This window comes from Euwallacea fornicatus, chromosome 1, assembly GCF_040115645.1.
Source record: "Euwallacea fornicatus isolate EFF26 chromosome 1, ASM4011564v1, whole genome shotgun sequence".
Taxonomy (NCBI): Eukaryota; Metazoa; Arthropoda; class Insecta; order Coleoptera; family Curculionidae; genus Euwallacea; species Euwallacea fornicatus.
Window position 1 is genome coordinate 1,522,914 of NC_089541.1, and position 16,288 is coordinate 1,539,201.

Here is a 16,288-nt window from a genome sequence, read left to right on the forward strand (position 1 = left end):
AGTAGATATACAAGAGTTTCATATGCAATTATTAGGTTGCATTTTACGACGGAAAAGGTTCATATGGTTTAAATATTTAGGTAGGTAGTGTACAAAAACCCGAAGTAACTTACCATGCATATTAAGTGTTTATGTATGGACGATTGTAGGGGTTCCATTTTTGATGCTGTCATTTTGGTTTATGTCTCTAATTGTCGATAACATGAGTGATTTTCCGATAAATTATAATCAGAAATTTGTTAATTGTGCACGTAGAGCGTGTCAAAACACCTTGATAATCCAAAATTTTGATATTTTTAACGAACATTTAGATTAAAATTTTTCGACCGCCATGTTGTGTTGTCAGTTTCATGTGTCAAATTAACTGATATTATCCGAAACGTCTTTCAACATAAAAGGCAATTATATGATGACGTCATCGATTGTATATATTAAATACATATATAGTAATTTGGAATTAATTAATTGTTGAATTAAATTAAGAGTTGTCTATAGATAAATTATTTATATATAGCTACATATTTTCCAAACTCAATGAATGTCAATTGAGTGCTAAGGCTCCTTTGGATTCCATATTAAAACGGGAATTTTTTTCAAATTTACTAATTTTCATTTTAATGACCAAGGCCTTTCTTTTGAAGTATTGCCCCTTAAATTTGCCTCTACATGGGTAAAATTCTCAATTTGCTTTCCAAGAGCCTCGTCACATTAGTATTAATTAAACAGTGTTTGAAGCGGAATTTTCATCTTCACGAAGACGCAAATAAGCACCCGTTTTGAGCGTAGTTTTTCCGAAAAAAGAACAAACTGCTATAACGGATTTGCCGAGACGAATGGGCCGCTGCGCAGTCTACGTCATTAGTGCCGGCAATGGGCCGTTTCCGAGACGCGTTTCACTCGACATTCTCGGCGCACATGACCAAATATTGTGTTTTATTTTCGGTCAAACATATTTAGCACCTACCAGGAACTTGTAGAAACAAAATTAGACTTATACACTTACTTTATTCTGCTTCAATTAACATACAACATAAAATATAAATAAGAAAACATTACGTTATAGTGGAATGGCTTCGAATACACAAACACTATTCAAAGCATTTTATACACACACACACTACCAGACCTATTCCAAAGAGTTTAACATGAGCAATTGCTTGAGGACTTTCGTTTGTGACGTTTCTCGGATTTCGCCGGCTAAAAACATTTCATCGACCACTGTGTACACTTTATAAAAATTAAAAACCAAGTCCAACTCGCACACGTTATGAAAGTATTCATTCAACACTTCAACAAAGTTATGAATGGCCTCCAAATAAGACAAATTGTTGTCATTTACATCAACACATATGCAAAAATACAGGCCTGCATATCTGCGGTAGACTATTTTGAAGTTTCTGAACTACAAATTTGAAAATTATACAGACTTATAGCATTTCAGTGACAAAAACAAAATACCTCAACAAAGTTAGTATGTTTAGCATCTCGAACTGTGACCACTGCATGCACTTCTTCGATAAGCTTTTGCTTTTCATCGTCATCAAAATTCATGTACCATTTGGCCAGGCGGGTCTTTCCAGCCCTATTTTGGATCAAAATAAAGCGAATCTGGAAAAAATTTTGAGAGCTAAATGTAACTGGAAAGGGGGCGTCGAGGATGGGAATTTCAGTTTATTGAGGGATTTTTTTATTTGTTTGTATGGATTTGAGGCTGCGGTGTTAAGTAGGGCTTTAACTTACCATTTTGGTTTTATATGAGGGAGTATTTAGTTATTAAAACGAGATTTAATTAGTTTGTTTTCTTAAGGATTAAATTGTTATTTATGTTATTATTTTATTTTGATAAGACGTCAATTTTAGCTAAATATTCGTATGACAAGAAAATCATGAAGTTTGAGGCTACGTAAACAATGTATAAAAAGAAGACAATTTTTGAAAATTTACAATAATCCAATTTAAAACAATATACAAACAATTTCAACTATATAAAACAAACTATTATAAATCAAATAAATTGAAAATAATACACTAAATAATACTCATACACAATGAGAAAGTTAAAACCTATTTAAAAGGTTAAAATGATATCAGCTATATTTAAGATGTAATTATTTATATAAATAATTACGTGTTATTCACTTACATTTGTTTTTATTGAAAGTTCAAATATAGTAAATGATAAAATATATTTTGCTAATGAAACTTTAACTAGATGTTTTTTAATAGTTTTCAATATTTTTAAAGAATTTGGGGACATTTGTGACATTCTTGTATCATAATAGTAAAAACTCATCATATCCTGTTGCTTTATTGCTTTCAGTATAAATCAAAAACAGCTGATAGAAATTTCTGAGGTTATATTTTTATATTTGTAAATTCATTTCTTCAACGTTATTTAATTTTATAAAAACCATTTCTTTCCTGCATTGCAGAATTGCTTATAACACAAAAAAACAATCTATCACAAAGCAGTGGTAAAACTTATTGAGTCATTTCAAAATATTTTACGTTTAAAGCCTCAAAAACGCACCAAAACACATAATTTAATCATAAGACCTCTCATCTACTCAAATCATCATTTAACAATTAAAAACTGCAGCTATTAATCCAAATTTACTTCTAAGTTCAATAATGCCCCAATCTTCTCCACTACTGCTCCGTTTATTGGCCTGTTCTACCACAGCAGCTTTCCAAGCTGGGAAAATTATCAAAGATATTATGGCTAAGGGAGAGCTTGGCATTGTTGAAAAGGTACTTTTATGTTTGATAAAAATTAAGATTTATCACTGAGACTATACAGGGCTCTGACAAAAACGACTTACAAACTGAAGCTGATAGATCTGCGCAAAGGTGCATTGTAGCCTCATTATCAAAGTTTTTTCCTGACGTGACAATCATAGGAGAAGAAGGACCTGACAACAATGTTGGAGATGTATGTGTTTTACTTTTAAATTAGTTGTTTTGGATCTTTTAAGGTCAGTTATAGGTGCCCCTTGAATGGATAGTAAAAGACATGGATAAAGGTGTTCTTGCAGGCAGCTGTCCTACAGAATTTAATGGGGTTAAAGCTGAGGATGTGGTCGTATGGGTTGATCCTTTGGATGGTACTTCTGAATATACACAAGTATGCATTTTCAAGACTAAATTCTCAAAACAAGTTAATCAATTATTAGGGACTTCTGGATCATGTGACAGTACTAATTGGACTTGCAGTCAAAGGCAGAGCTGTGGGTGGGGTCATACATCAGCCCTACTACAACTACAAAATAAATCCAGAAACTGAAGGTTATTTAAGAAGTCTTATTTTAGTTACATTTTTATAAGGTAAATAATTTTAGGACGTACTCTGTGGGGCTTGGTAGGTTTAGGTGTGGGGGGTTTTACTCCGTCAAGTCCTTGTTCAGATAAATTCATAGTGACCACAACTCGGTCACATGCTGATGTTACTGTGCTTAAGACTTTAGAAACTCTAAAAGCAGATGAAGTGATTCGAGTGGGGGGTGCAGGACATAAGGTACTAATCGATAAAGTAACTTGTATGAGCAATTTTTTAACAATAAATTAAGGTGTTACTGCTACTGGAGGGCAAAGCACACGCCTATGTGTTTGCCAGCAAAGGATGCAAAAGATGGGACACTTGCGCTCCTGAGGGAGTTTTAAGAGCGCTAGGGGGCGTTTTAACGGACATTCACGGCAAAGAATACGATTATTCTCGGTGAGTTGAGATTGAAGGAGTCTTTGCATTGTTGACGGAAATGTTTTTTAAGGGATGTTTCATATCCCAATGCTCAAGGGGTGTTTGCTACTTTAAAACAGGTGAATCATGCAGAGCTGATTGCGAAGATTCCTCGAGAATTAAAGGACAGATTTCCATATTAATTTAATGTTATATATGTGTAAAAATGTTTTAATAAAGTTCATTCTTTAAATGTGTTAATTTTAGTTCAAATATATTGTTTGAATTTTCAGAATATCTGAAATAGGCGCCCATTTTGTTTTTGTTATTTTCCATTGGATACCGTAGTTAGATATCTGTCATCTGGCAAATGTAAGTATGACGTCTTAAAAATATGATTTTCATAGGTTTTGACGTAATCATCTACAATGTGATATTGTTCTCAATATCCTAAAAACTTCTTGAATATAATGTGGGCAATATTTAAGACATTTTTTCATAAACTCTGGTTTATAACTAAACCCTTAGAATCGATCAAACCAAAACTTCAATATCTTGTCTAAATCTAAACCAGCATCGTCAGAATGTGAGCCCCAAACAGCAGAACCGCTTGCTGAGACTCCTACTTCATATATCCTTCAGTAACTTTTCACCCATACTCCGACAATTCATAGTTTTCCTCTCTAAATATAAAACATACACCGCCTCCAAAACCTCCATCAATACCTTTTAACCAGGTTTTCATGATCAATTCCCTCTTATTCCTTTTTATCCTGACTTTACTCCTCACATAAACTGCTATTTTCATTTAGATAATTTCTTTAAATTTATTTTACGTTTTTTTCCGTGACGACTTAGGTTGGTGTTGAATATATCAGCAGCCCATCAAATTTTATGTACTTTATTCTGCTGATGCGAAATCGATATCATTTTCTTTCGGAGCCTTGCACGACTATCTTGCCCTCATTATTCGCCTATATAATGGTAAATAATCGATTTTGTGTCTATATTGAAATAGACGCAAGGTCCAGAGGCGCTTCAAAAGAGGTTTACTCCTTAAAGACTTCGCCTGTTAATTCATACACGCCTATGCTCGGAAAACTATTATTCGGCATCATTCTTTGGATTATCGTGATTAGTAGTAGTCTTCGTATAGTCATGAGCGCCAATTCGCTCTTCGGCAACACCATAATCCATAATAACAACGATGAAGTAAAGAAAGTGGTAGTCATTTGCATGCGCTTGGCACTTGTACCGCTCTATTCCAGGGACCTCGTTATCAAAACACGTACAAGCTCGATTCGGACAATCCCTTCAACACGGAGAAAGTGAGTAAGATCTTGCAAGAAGTTATGAACGAGACTATCGAGAATCTGCAGTACGACCCTGAGAAGTGCGCTGCTGCTGCCAAGCAAGCATCCGTGGAAATCAGGGGGAAAGTGAAGCAATTAGAATTCGATAGGTATGCGTCTTATTTCATCTTAATCGGGAAAATGTGTTGTTTTTTTAGGTATAAATTAGTCTGCATTGTATCGATAGGAGAAAAGAATTCGCAAGATATTTACGCAACTTGTAGATTTCTGTGGGACCCTGAGAAGGACAGACACTCTGTTTATTCTCTGGAAAACACCTATGTTTACGCGATAGCTTATTGTTTTGGGCTTTATTATGAATGAATTGTTAATTTATTTTGTTAAATACAGGCGATTCACCTCTTAATTTTTCATTGTTGATATTCTCCCCTGTGTTCTCGTTACCTTAATCAGAGTCAACATGAGACGGTCAACTAAGTGTCAAAATAGAGTTTCCACTACTTCACTGGTCCGCTGTCGTCGGGTCCTGGGTGAAGAAGATGATGCTGTTCGGCCGATCGCATACTTATAAGACATTTGTCTCAAACATGTCTGCGACCAATTCGGAACATGTTTCGTTTGCAACAACAGTATTGTTATGATGATTCGTACACCACTCAAACACGTCGTAAACAAGATTAAACATGTAAACAAATTAAACACGATTCAGTTTGGTCAGATTCCAAGTGACATTTTTCACCGAGACCTGCGCAGAGGGTGAATGCGTATACTTTTAAGATTGAAGATAACCCAACGTTTAATATCATACTATTGCACGTTTGTACAAATAGTAGAAAAAATATAATATTCTATATGACTATACCATGCGAAATTATTCAAATCAGTAACTTTAAGAAAAAACATCGAATAAGGTTGGAAAAAAAGTAAATAAAACAGATACGTTTTTGTTTAATAGTTCTCCCGTATATTTTATAAATTGATGATATTGATTATTTGTTATCATGTACAGGGTCCTTGGAAATAAGTGCGAAATATTTTAAGGTGTGATTCTTCACAATGTAAATCTTGATAGTATAGCAAATAATCTATAGTTCAATACGGATTAAGTTAGAAACTACAGGGTGTTAAAGTTTTATAAAAAGGATTGAAGTTTATTAATTACTCAGAAAGAATTTAAAATATGTTTGTAACATCTTGTAGTTGTAAATTTTTAGGGGTAATAGTGGCAGCTGCACCGGCATGTCACAAGATATTAAAAAAAAAGTGATATGCAATTGTTTTTGTGTGTTTCCAGTGGCATGCCGGTACGGACGCCATTGGTGGACGAATAATTACATTTTCTTTTCGACAGAGACATCTACAGGACAGTTTACACCTACAAAATGTTATCAAAATATCTTCAGTTGTTCCTGAGTAATTAATAAATGTCTGAGTTTTTTTTTAACTTTAACACCCCGTGGTTCCGAAACGAAGCCGTATTGAACTGGACTAAGCTACAAATGTATTCATTACTTTTGATGTAGAATAAACACATTAAAATTTTTCACGTTTATTTACGAACGCCCTATATAGAGTTATTTTTAAATATAATATTTGGACTGCCAAGGCAATGCTACGTACGGCTGATTAATACACGTACATAATCTATCCCATAGCATCATCCGTGCCTCGCCGACTTTGAGGCTGAAAATTGCGTTGTTGCTCGGTGTTATTATGTTACAACCCGTCTGAGTGAAATGTTCTGACACATTTCCATCCATTTTTCTTACAAAATTAAATAATATACAAATTGCTATCACTATTTTATCGGCCTTATTTGGAGAGGATATAATAGGTCTTTCTGGTACTTGAAATTTTGAAATCATTATGCCAAAAGCACATTCTACCCTTCGACGGGACCGTGACAACCTATGGTTGAAGATCTTTTTCGTATTGGTTAAAAATCAAAATCAATAGGGCTTTAGTAAATTTTTGGAAAGCGGAAAGGCAACGTCTCTGGCAAAATAGAAGCGAAAGACCGCTTCCTGTGATTTTTTGAACAGAGGATACGGTCGTAAAATATTGAGCGTGCTTACTTTGAAGTTTCGTCCGATATTTGAATTTCTGGATACTGCACCGTCACCATTTCTTCCATGGTCGCCAACATCAATTGCCATAAAGTTGTTGTCTGCATCTGTTATAGCCGCTAACTGCTGTGAAAAATAACTTTTACAATTATAAAAGGCAGATTCACTTTTGGCTGGACAATGGATACCAATATGGTTACCATCAATGTTACCAAGACAGTTCGGTAAATTCTAAAATTCATCAAAGCGGTTAGTTGTATCAATCCATTGCAGTCCAGTTAAAATCGGCATACATATTCTATCGAAATTACTGCATAATAAAATATAGTATAGGAGAATACATTTAATTCCCTATATTTGGTCATTTGATGATGAAATCATTGTTTGTTGGTTTGTTTAGTCCTCTTGGGCAATTTGTAAGTCGTTTGGGTACATGATGATACATATTGAAATCCTTTCTTTCCTAAGCACGTCCAATTATAATATAAATACCCTCATAAATTTGAGAATGAAGAAGAAGGCAGGGAACAGTTTCAGAAGGATACAAAGATATGAGGGTTGAAACAGCAATATAAAATATTAGGTTCTTTCGCAATACCAAACCTTTAAGCATGCATAGTCAGAAAATTTCTTTCGTACGTGCTTCTTAGTTCTCGAACTGAAAATTGACAGAGAATTCCAATTGCGAAAGAAGCCGTTATTTACTGAATGTTCCTGAAAAGTGAAAAAATGCGGGCTACGAGTAGTTTAGTCAGTTCCTGTTTAAAGTTAAATGTATTAAATGTAAAGGCGTGAGTTTGTCTATCTGTTGTGCTTTTTTGTTGTTCCAAGAAAGTTGGTTCTAATGTAAAGTATAGATTACAGATACCTTCTGTTTTCTAAATTGGGCATCGATTCGTTTTTCCTACATCATTAACGGAATATCTGAACACAAGATACAAAGCCAGCGACATCGTACACGAAAAATATGAAAAGGACGCTTCGCGCGCTCAAAATCAAAATTGCGAAGGCGGCAATGGCAAATGTCAACTTGCAAGTCAGCCAAAACCAACGACCAATCAATGTCATTGTCAGGTAAGGATGGCACGACGTTAAAATGAAACTTCCGAGTTTCGATCACAGTGCTATCTAGACAAAAGGTCCCAACTATTCAACACAGATGCCTATACGAAAACAACGATGTGTGGAACAAGGACAATAATAATTATCAATAGCGAACCTATTCGGTGATTTGGTTCTCTGTCTCTTTTGTGTCTGTTTTAGTTCATATGGGGCAATTAGAGGAGCGCTTCGGCAAAGTGATGCGGCGAAGTATGTACATCGAGGAAGAAGAAATATACAAAATTTTAGTAAAACAGTGAGGGAATTTTGAATTTATTCAATACATATATACTTAACTACATCAGCCTATTCACATATTTTTTTAATCACTTATATCCATTAAAATATGTAATACCTGCAAATTCGAAGACAACAAAAATTTTCTTTTCATAAAGGAAATATTGTTTCTTAATCTAGTAAAGTATCAACGTATGTTTAAGCAATTGCCTTGTTAATTTCCTTCAAAAGAATCTGCTTCTCCCCGCAAGTACCGGTCATATCGTCTTGATTTATGGCCCAAATCATCACCCCCAGGAAGCCATTATCTTTAATCCATGCAGCCTAAAATCATATTTATGAAACAGTCTATTTAAAAAAATAGACAAGACATACTTTAAGCGAAGTAGAATCGGGATCGTCATATCCCAACCACTGATTCCCGTTGTATTTGCGAGGGCTCTTTTGTTCGTCGTCCCACACTCTAGTCCAACTTGAATAATCAGAACAGATCTGGAAAACATGAACCAGATGACATTTTTATTTCAATGTCACAACTGTCATACTATACAGTGGCGTAAGTGGGTGATCCGCCATCGCTTCCAGGTCCGGTAATGGCCGCGTGCAACCCATTAGAATTTGCATCGACTAGTGTGAAAGAGCGGCCATAAAATCCTGTACCAACGGTCAAGCGGTCTTTTGGAGCCCCGGCGTTCACCCAGTTAGAGGCGGCGGCTATAATTATTATTGTATACTTGCAGCCAAACGCGAGGAAAAGAGAAGCGAAGACTTACAAGCTACGTTCAGGTGTGATTTTTCCCACTCTGATTCTACGCTCGATGCGTAGAGTGGAGAATTTTCCCCTGTGTATTGGCTCCAAGGGCCGTAAAAATCGTAGGTCATTATGTTAATGAAGTCTAGATAACTGAAAAAAAAAGTTCGTATTACTGCATCACTCAGTCCAAAGTCGTTCCACCTATTCTAAGATTTCAATTTCTCAAAAATGTTTCAAGGGGTTCCAAATGCAGTCGAATCCCAGTTGTGTTATTCTACTGGGTGTCTCTAAAAGTTATGTAAAAAATTTCACCACAGATTTCTGAGGCGACAACGTAATAATTTTTCAAATAGAGGACGTCAAAATGAAGATTAAAAAACAAAAACAAATTAATTACTTGTTTTGTAACGCTACTGTACTATTATCTGAACAAAATGTCGCTTTGGGGGGTTTTTAAGGGAGAGGAATCAGAATCCGTTTAGATTTTCGATCAATATCATAGAGGGCGCTGTCAGCGCTAGGTGAACTCTCTTTAAAAGGGCATAACTTTTTTCATCACCCGGTATAAAATTTATTTATGACTAAATTTGTGTTCTTCTACAGGTTTTATGAAAAAAAAGTATCTTGGTGCAAGTCTCTATGAGCATTCTTTCTTGAGATAATTGAAATTTGAAGTTCGCTGCCTATCTTGAAAAATAACTTTGAAGTGCACATTTATTCTTTGAGTTGAAGGAAGAAAAATAAAAATATTCAATTCTTACCACATTTTCTAATCTTAATGTTTTTATTTCACAATACAATTGTTTATTATTTATTTTACTGTAGAGTTTAAATAAATATTTACTCTAAAGCAATTTTTCCAGACACTCAGATAACTTTCATCTTCAAATATCTCAAGAAGGAATGCTCGTAGAGATTTATAGCAAGATATCTTTTTTCCATGAAACGTATAGGAAAACACAAATTTAATCAGAAATAAACTTTATGCTGGGTGATAAAAAAAGTTATAACTCTTTAGAGAAAGTTCTCCTAGCGCTGACAGCGCCCTCTAAGTGTGCATCGAACACGTTAACGAATTCTGATTTCTCGCCCCTAAAAACTCCCCGATGGGAAATTTTGTTCTGACACAAGCATTACTGACCAAGTAAATATTTTTGTCTCTTTTTCAATCTTCATTTTAACGTCCTGCACTTTGAGAACCGTCCACTTTTGGACAAAGATTGTTGGGTTAAATCGTCCCGTTTTCACCTCAGAAATATGTAGTAGAATTTTGTACCGACCTTTTAGAGACGCCCTGTATAACGTAACTTACTTCAGCATTTCTGCCACGTTGTATCCATGGCTCTCTACATCAGAGGAGACTGCGGCTGTTAGGAGCCATCCCTTCTCGTTAAAAAGGGATTTAATCTCTTTTAATAGAGTTATATAGTTGTCCTACATAAAAATTTAGCTAAAGCTTAGTTTCTAATGAGCGTTCAGTTACCGAATCTGCAGCCTCCGGGTATTCCCAGTCAACATCCAACCCATCAAAACCGTAGGTTGAGATGAAGTAGGTGGAGCTATCTAGAAAGGCACTTCTCTTGGAGGAGTCGGCAGCCATAGCTGATGATATTGAAATTGGAATGACGGTGGCAATAATTTAAGAAAAAAACGATCTTACATCGGAAGATGTCTCCAGAGCTTTGACCTCCCACGCTGAGCAAAACTTTCAAGTTTGTGTTGCTGTTTTTCATGGCCGTTACCCTCTTGTAGAGATCTTGAAAAATAGATTAGTTTAAGAGATTCTCAGTGGCTCGTCCTACCTTGGCCAATGTCCAATTCTTCATCCTCAACTTTGAGGCTTCCATCCTCCGACAGCGAAATAAAGGCGTAGTTCACGTGGGTGCAGAGCGAAGCGTCGAAGTCCTCAGGGTTGATACCGCTCCATGCCACCCAGCTTTCGTAGTAGCAGATCACGTGAGCTATTGAGAAGTTGAATGGAGTGTTAATAGTAAAAAATTGGTTTTAGAATGTACTTGAGGAGGTCTGAGCGCTGAGCAGCGCTACAAGAAGAGAAAGGAAGAGGCGCTTCATGGCTTTTGGTAGCAGTTGGTTGCGTATTGCAGTATTATCGATTTATGTAGGCAATGCTATTGATTAATTGTTATTGAGTTTATATAGGCCGAAAGTGGTTGTTACGTAGTGAGGATGATAAAGATAATTGCGCCATTGTCGCACTTATTAATCAAGTTTACCTGGAGGCATACTAAAAATTCGAAATGTTAAATATTAATTTACTCGCAAATACATATTATTATCCATATTTTTCTATCCAGAAAAACCAAAAATGTGCACTTTTTAATGATACTCGACGAAAATTGCACGTAACTCAACATCAGGATACGCCCCTGGATTCCACGTCAAAAATACGTAATTTTAATTTAAAGCTATATGTTATTTTCACATTTTTACTCAGAACTACCACTTAAGATACGTATTATCGGCTTTCAAATCAGCTCATGCTTTAATTAGAAGAAAGCTAACGAATACGTTTAATCATTAAGACCTTGGGGTACTCCAATACAGAGGTGTACGAAGATTATTTAAAAGCATTCTTTTCCCACTCTTCGAACAACAAATCTCTAGTATTTATCAGCAGGAACAAGATGAAAATAATAATTCTAACAAGCAATAATGTTTAGTCTGTTTTATTCGGCAAATTAAGTACTCGAGTAATCGGTGACGCAGGAGTGCGTCAGTCGCGCTTATTTTAACCTTTTCTTTTGGTACCGAGATGAGGGAGCAACAGTTGTTAGGGTTGATGATTGTGTTATTCATGGTGGAACTAGGGCATGGAAGTAAGGAACCACAAAAAATAATAATTGCTCATGAAAAGTTTGTTTTATATTCCGTTGTGTCGAACCCAGTGGGCGAAATTTATACCTTTCTACATCGCTAACATTACCTACACCGATTTTTTAGATGCATGCACATTTAATCTACCGAATTATAACAATTTTTCAACTTAAATGGCTTTTATAAATCAAATGAGAACATATTCTACATTATCTACATCGTTGACGTACACGTATTCTAAGCTGCATTTGAACAATAGTTCACATGTATATGTTTCTGTAATACTTTTAGCTAATTAAGACTTACTTAAATTGTGGGCATTGTCTATACCAATTTTTTTTAGATACAGATATATTCTTGGTGTGAAACTATAGAAATTTTTTATCAGGACCGGATCCTAAAAATTAAAATGTAGATTATTTACGTTTTGGTTCGTAACCCCTGTGATTGCAGGGTATACAAAGCATTCATATCTGCAATGTAAACAAAACACCGTAGAAGTAGGTCTTAACTGGATCACAGTTCACTAATAATTAGAATTAAAGCTGCAGAGGCGGGAACTATTAAAAGATTTGGTAATAGTGTCACGCAATACAATTTAAGTATACTTGAAAATTTGTTGTCAAGGGCTCGAGAGGTAAGAGTACATTTAAGTAGAGAAAATATCAGTCTTAGTCCGGAAAACATGCATGTAACGTAGAAAAATGCAAACTGCGTTCTATGACTATAATCTAGAACCGGCAAGTGGCGAAAAATTTTTATGAAAACAATGCAAAAACTGGAGACAAATCCAATTAAGAAAACAATATAAATAATATTCCATAGAAATTATCTCAAGTTTTAAATGTACGCAAATATTCGTGACAATAATGTAAACAATTCAAATTAAATTAGCAGTTTTAAGAATTTTAATTGATGATATAATTTAATGGAATGGTCCATATTATTTTTACGGATGTTTTTTTTACATTTTAAAATTTGAAATAATATCTGTGGATCCTTGTTTCATTGTTCCCTTAATTGGATCTATCTCTATTATTTACATTTTCTTCATAAGTACTTACACCACTTTCTAATCTTAAATTATATCCATCGAACGCAGGGTTTATGTTTCTACATTACTTGCATGCACACCGTATTCAAACTGACATTTTGTATAGTTAACTGCAATTTTAACTGTCGAATCTTTGGATTTTTCAGCGACACACTTTACTTTGATTTCATTAACTCGCGCTATTGATAGATATTTTCATGGCTTGTGTCCGTTTACCTCTAATTCTAACTACACATTAATAAATTTTGGGTTAATTAAGACCCGTTTTGGCTCTATTTGGTTTTGTTTACATTGTAGACATGATCGTTGCTGAGACGCTGCGAACTTAGTAGTTACTTCAACTGCAGCACTTAGGCGTTACCAGACCGTTACCTAATTTGATGTAAAAATGTTCAAAAGAGCAAATACCTGACACGCAATATTCTCATCATTGGTTTGAAATTTATTTTTAGTTTCGGTTCTGTCCTAGTTTTAAGTATTTCCCACTATACCCGGCGATTCAAGAAGGGGGCTTGTTCTTATAACTTATTTGTTTTTAAACTTAGAAAGTTGAAATTTTGGAGGAAGCTATGTGAAAATAGCGTCTATTAATTGACATTAATGACCTTTATCTAACTCCAACTTCTTGACGAAAGACCTTTATTAATTGCCATATTTTTAGACTAAAAATGACTTCTAGATTTCAAAAAAGTAAAAAATCTATAGGGCATTACATTTAAAAATCGAAAATTGAGGTAATTTCCGGGTAAACCGGAAGTGTTAGATAAACGTCATTAATGTCGACCAATCGCGCGGACTTTAATCCCTAAATCTATACTTAGTCTATGATTTGACTTGTTGTGTTTCGTAGCAACGTCGAGGACTATGACACCCTACGCCGCCAATAGTCTGAAGACCAATCCCTTGCGGAAATTAATTTCCTTCATATTCTACTAATTAACTGAACCAATTGTAAATCCCGAAACTGCAATAAATAGCAAACATACGTTTGCATGAAAACTTCAAAGAACAATATCAATAATTTTGAAAACATTTCGGGTGAATAATCACATGCAAATAATATGATAAATATATGGTAAATCCCCATTTATTTTCTAATTATCCGTTAACACATTTCTATTTATCCAGCGGATACTATTGCTGTGAAATGTTATGATGCTTCATAATGCTAGTGGATATCCCCTAAATAAAACTACTGAGAACAATATAGTCGTAATTCGTTACATGGTCAATCTTACCTTGCCTCAAGCTCTTCAAGCAGCGTTGCCACGATTAAATACCCATTATTCCCGTTTAATTTGAAATTATTTAAAATACTATCGGGCAGTAATTGGTCGTTTTTATGGGTAAATAAACCTTGAACATGCGACTGATCAGTTTATAAATCATTGTAATGAATCGTGCAATTGCAAAGTTAAAGTGTGTCTGTTTCGGGTCTGTATTTCTGCTCGTTTTGTGTTACAGAGAGCACATGTGGAAGACTTTAGTTCTAAACCCTACACCGTTGGAGCCTCAGCTCCAAAGTACTGATATCAACGTCTAAAAGGCTCAAATAACCAATCATCATACATTTAATTAATTTGCAGAATACATCGGAGCTTACTATTGGTCAGGAGCCATAAAAACACTCGAGCCGGAAGAAATCAACGCGACCCTCCTTACCCACCTCTACTACGCCTTTTTGGATGTTAACGACGACGCGTCGCTCACAATCCAACGAGAAAAACAAGGTAAGATCTTCGTGATGTTAAAAATCCTCCAATGTTGCCAGATTCGCCTTGCAGGCTTTGTGCCTCGCTTGCTTGCTCTAAAACAAGAAAACCCCGACCTCAAGCTGCTCTTCAGTGTCGTTAATAAAAATGGCAGCTTTGCGAAAGTGATCGCGTCTGCCGATCTACGGGAAAAGTTCGTCAAGAATGCCTACGACATGGTGACCAAGCAGAAGTACGATGGGATAGATTTTGATTGGGAATTTCCCCAAGATGCAGATAAAGAGAATTTCGTGAGTTTGCTCAAAGAGGTCAGCACCGAGTTCAAGAAAAATGGCTACCTAGTCACTGCTGCTGTGAGGGCGATACCCATATATGACAACTCTGGGTATAATGTGCCTGAAATTGTCAAGTAAATTAGATTTTCTACATTATTTACTTAATACTCTTGCACATTTTGAAGGTATTTGGACGTTATTAATGTAATGACTTACGACTATTATGGTTCTTGGAGCAATGTAACTGGAGAAAACTCTCCCCTCTACTCTTCGTCATTGGATGGAAACTATGAGAAGAAATATTTAAACATCAATGCCTCAATGAATAATTGGGTTAACGCGGGAGCCTCAAAAAGCCTTCTAGCAATGGGCATCCCCTTCTATGGGCGTACTTTCACTCTCGTAGATCCAGAACAACACGACCTGCACTCTCCCAGTTCAGGTGGGGGTACCCCCGCAGCTCCGACTTATTACCAGGTAAGCGCCACCTATAAACTAAATACACAACTATACGTTGTTTTAAAAAGATTTTAAAAAGCTACAAGAACTATACCACTGTATTTAACGAGGAACAAGCGAGCAATTACAAGTATTCCGGAACCACTTGGTTAGCCTATGACGATGAGCGATCAATACAAATCAAGGTGCGATGTTTTGTTTTTAATCAATTGAATTAATTGGTTGCTGTTGGTAGGTGAAGTACGCTCAAGACCAAGCCCTGATGGGCGTGTTTATATGGCATGTGGGCGCCGATGACATGGCCATGGAGTTTTCCAGCAGGCGCCAACCTCTCCTACAGACCATCAACGAGGTTCTCGTTAATTAGGTCGTAAACTTGAAATTTTTAACATTCCTTGTTGCATTTTAATGAAATAAAGAACGATGATCTTAATTCATTTTGGAGATTACCATATTGTTTACAAGATTTATAAATTGTAATTCAATTAATTACATGGCGAATGCTAACATTTTTGTTTAATATTAGATGAGATTTAGTTTTGAAGCACGTACATTTTGATTTTGTTGACTCTATACTTTTTACTACATCACTATTTTTCGCCAATAATCGACACGATCCGGTTTTTAAGGAGCAAAAGTTTTTAATTTAAACGTCGGCTACATAACTTGCATTGTGTAAGCCTTTTTCTACATTGTCTCCATCGTGGGCATAACCGTTCGAAATGATTCAATGTAAAATACGTAATGTTTAAATGCAGACATTATTAACGTAATAACGGAATTTCAAATATGTTGTCTTCATTTTT

General features: G+C 35.4%; 6 protein-coding genes across 7 annotated transcripts; 3 read left to right on the top strand and 3 right to left on the bottom strand.

The window, feature by feature from the left end:
* Nucleotides 1-985: 985 nt before the first annotated feature.
* Nucleotides 986-1,871, bottom strand: AP-2sigma (adaptor protein complex 2, sigma subunit). Its single transcript, XM_066291051.1, has 3 exons — nucleotides 1,741-1,871; nucleotides 1,459-1,608; nucleotides 986-1,402 (listed from the first exon to the last, which is right to left on the bottom strand). The coding sequence occupies exons 1-3, from the start codon at nucleotides 1,741-1,743 to the stop codon at nucleotides 1,127-1,129; spliced, it is 429 nt and encodes a 142-aa protein (XP_066147148.1). The 5' UTR covers nucleotides 1,744-1,871; the 3' UTR covers nucleotides 986-1,126.
* A 484-nt stretch (nucleotides 1,872-2,355) lies between these two features.
* On the top strand, nucleotides 2,356-3,929 carry LOC136350953 (3'(2'),5'-bisphosphate nucleotidase 1). Its single transcript, XM_066303153.1, has 7 exons — nucleotides 2,356-2,751; nucleotides 2,801-2,932; nucleotides 2,987-3,124; nucleotides 3,174-3,285; nucleotides 3,339-3,514; nucleotides 3,567-3,715; nucleotides 3,768-3,929. Exons 1-7 carry the CDS (start codon nucleotides 2,632-2,634, stop codon nucleotides 3,877-3,879), a joined length of 939 nt encoding a protein of 312 aa, XP_066159250.1. The 5' UTR covers nucleotides 2,356-2,631; the 3' UTR covers nucleotides 3,880-3,929.
* A 107-nt stretch (nucleotides 3,930-4,036) lies between these two features.
* Nucleotides 4,037-5,395, top strand: LOC136350962 (dynein light chain Tctex-type 5-like). Its single transcript, XM_066303163.1, has 3 exons — nucleotides 4,037-4,888; nucleotides 4,945-5,138; nucleotides 5,187-5,395. Exons 1-3 carry the CDS (start codon nucleotides 4,571-4,573, stop codon nucleotides 5,350-5,352), a joined length of 678 nt encoding a protein of 225 aa, XP_066159260.1. The 5' UTR covers nucleotides 4,037-4,570; the 3' UTR covers nucleotides 5,353-5,395.
* A 1,174-nt stretch (nucleotides 5,396-6,569) lies between these two features.
* LOC136343431 (uncharacterized) lies at nucleotides 6,570-7,346 on the bottom strand. Its single transcript, XM_066290159.1, is given in 1 exon segment — nucleotides 6,570-7,346. A coding segment is annotated over 1 exon segment (777 nt).
* Nucleotides 7,347-8,399: 1,053 nt separating this feature from the next.
* Nucleotides 8,400-11,306, bottom strand: LOC136341602 (acidic mammalian chitinase-like). The gene is made up of 9 exons (XM_066286752.1): nucleotides 11,163-11,306; nucleotides 10,950-11,108; nucleotides 10,808-10,903; nucleotides 10,631-10,749; nucleotides 10,460-10,581; nucleotides 9,167-9,297; nucleotides 8,944-9,107; nucleotides 8,769-8,885; nucleotides 8,400-8,717 (listed from the first exon to the last, which is right to left on the bottom strand). The coding sequence occupies exons 1-9, from the start codon at nucleotides 11,218-11,220 to the stop codon at nucleotides 8,592-8,594; spliced, it is 1,092 nt and encodes a 363-aa protein (XP_066142849.1). The 5' UTR covers nucleotides 11,221-11,306; the 3' UTR covers nucleotides 8,400-8,591.
* A 468-nt stretch (nucleotides 11,307-11,774) lies between these two features.
* LOC136341591 (chitotriosidase-1-like) lies at nucleotides 11,775-15,919 on the top strand. 2 transcript variants are annotated; one of them, XM_066286741.1, is made up of 6 exons: nucleotides 11,775-11,984; nucleotides 14,623-14,766; nucleotides 14,821-15,157; nucleotides 15,209-15,500; nucleotides 15,551-15,667; nucleotides 15,718-15,919. In XM_066286741.1, exons 1-6 carry the CDS (start codon nucleotides 11,921-11,923, stop codon nucleotides 15,847-15,849), a joined length of 1,086 nt encoding a protein of 361 aa, XP_066142838.1. In that variant the 5' UTR covers nucleotides 11,775-11,920; the 3' UTR covers nucleotides 15,850-15,919. The 2 variants fall into 2 exon arrangements, with proteins under 2 accessions (XP_066142838.1, XP_066142828.1); XM_066286731.1 differs by lacking the exon at nucleotides 11,775-11,984 and adding an exon at nucleotides 14,278-14,559.
* The last annotated feature ends 369 nt before the right edge of the window (nucleotides 15,920-16,288 follow it).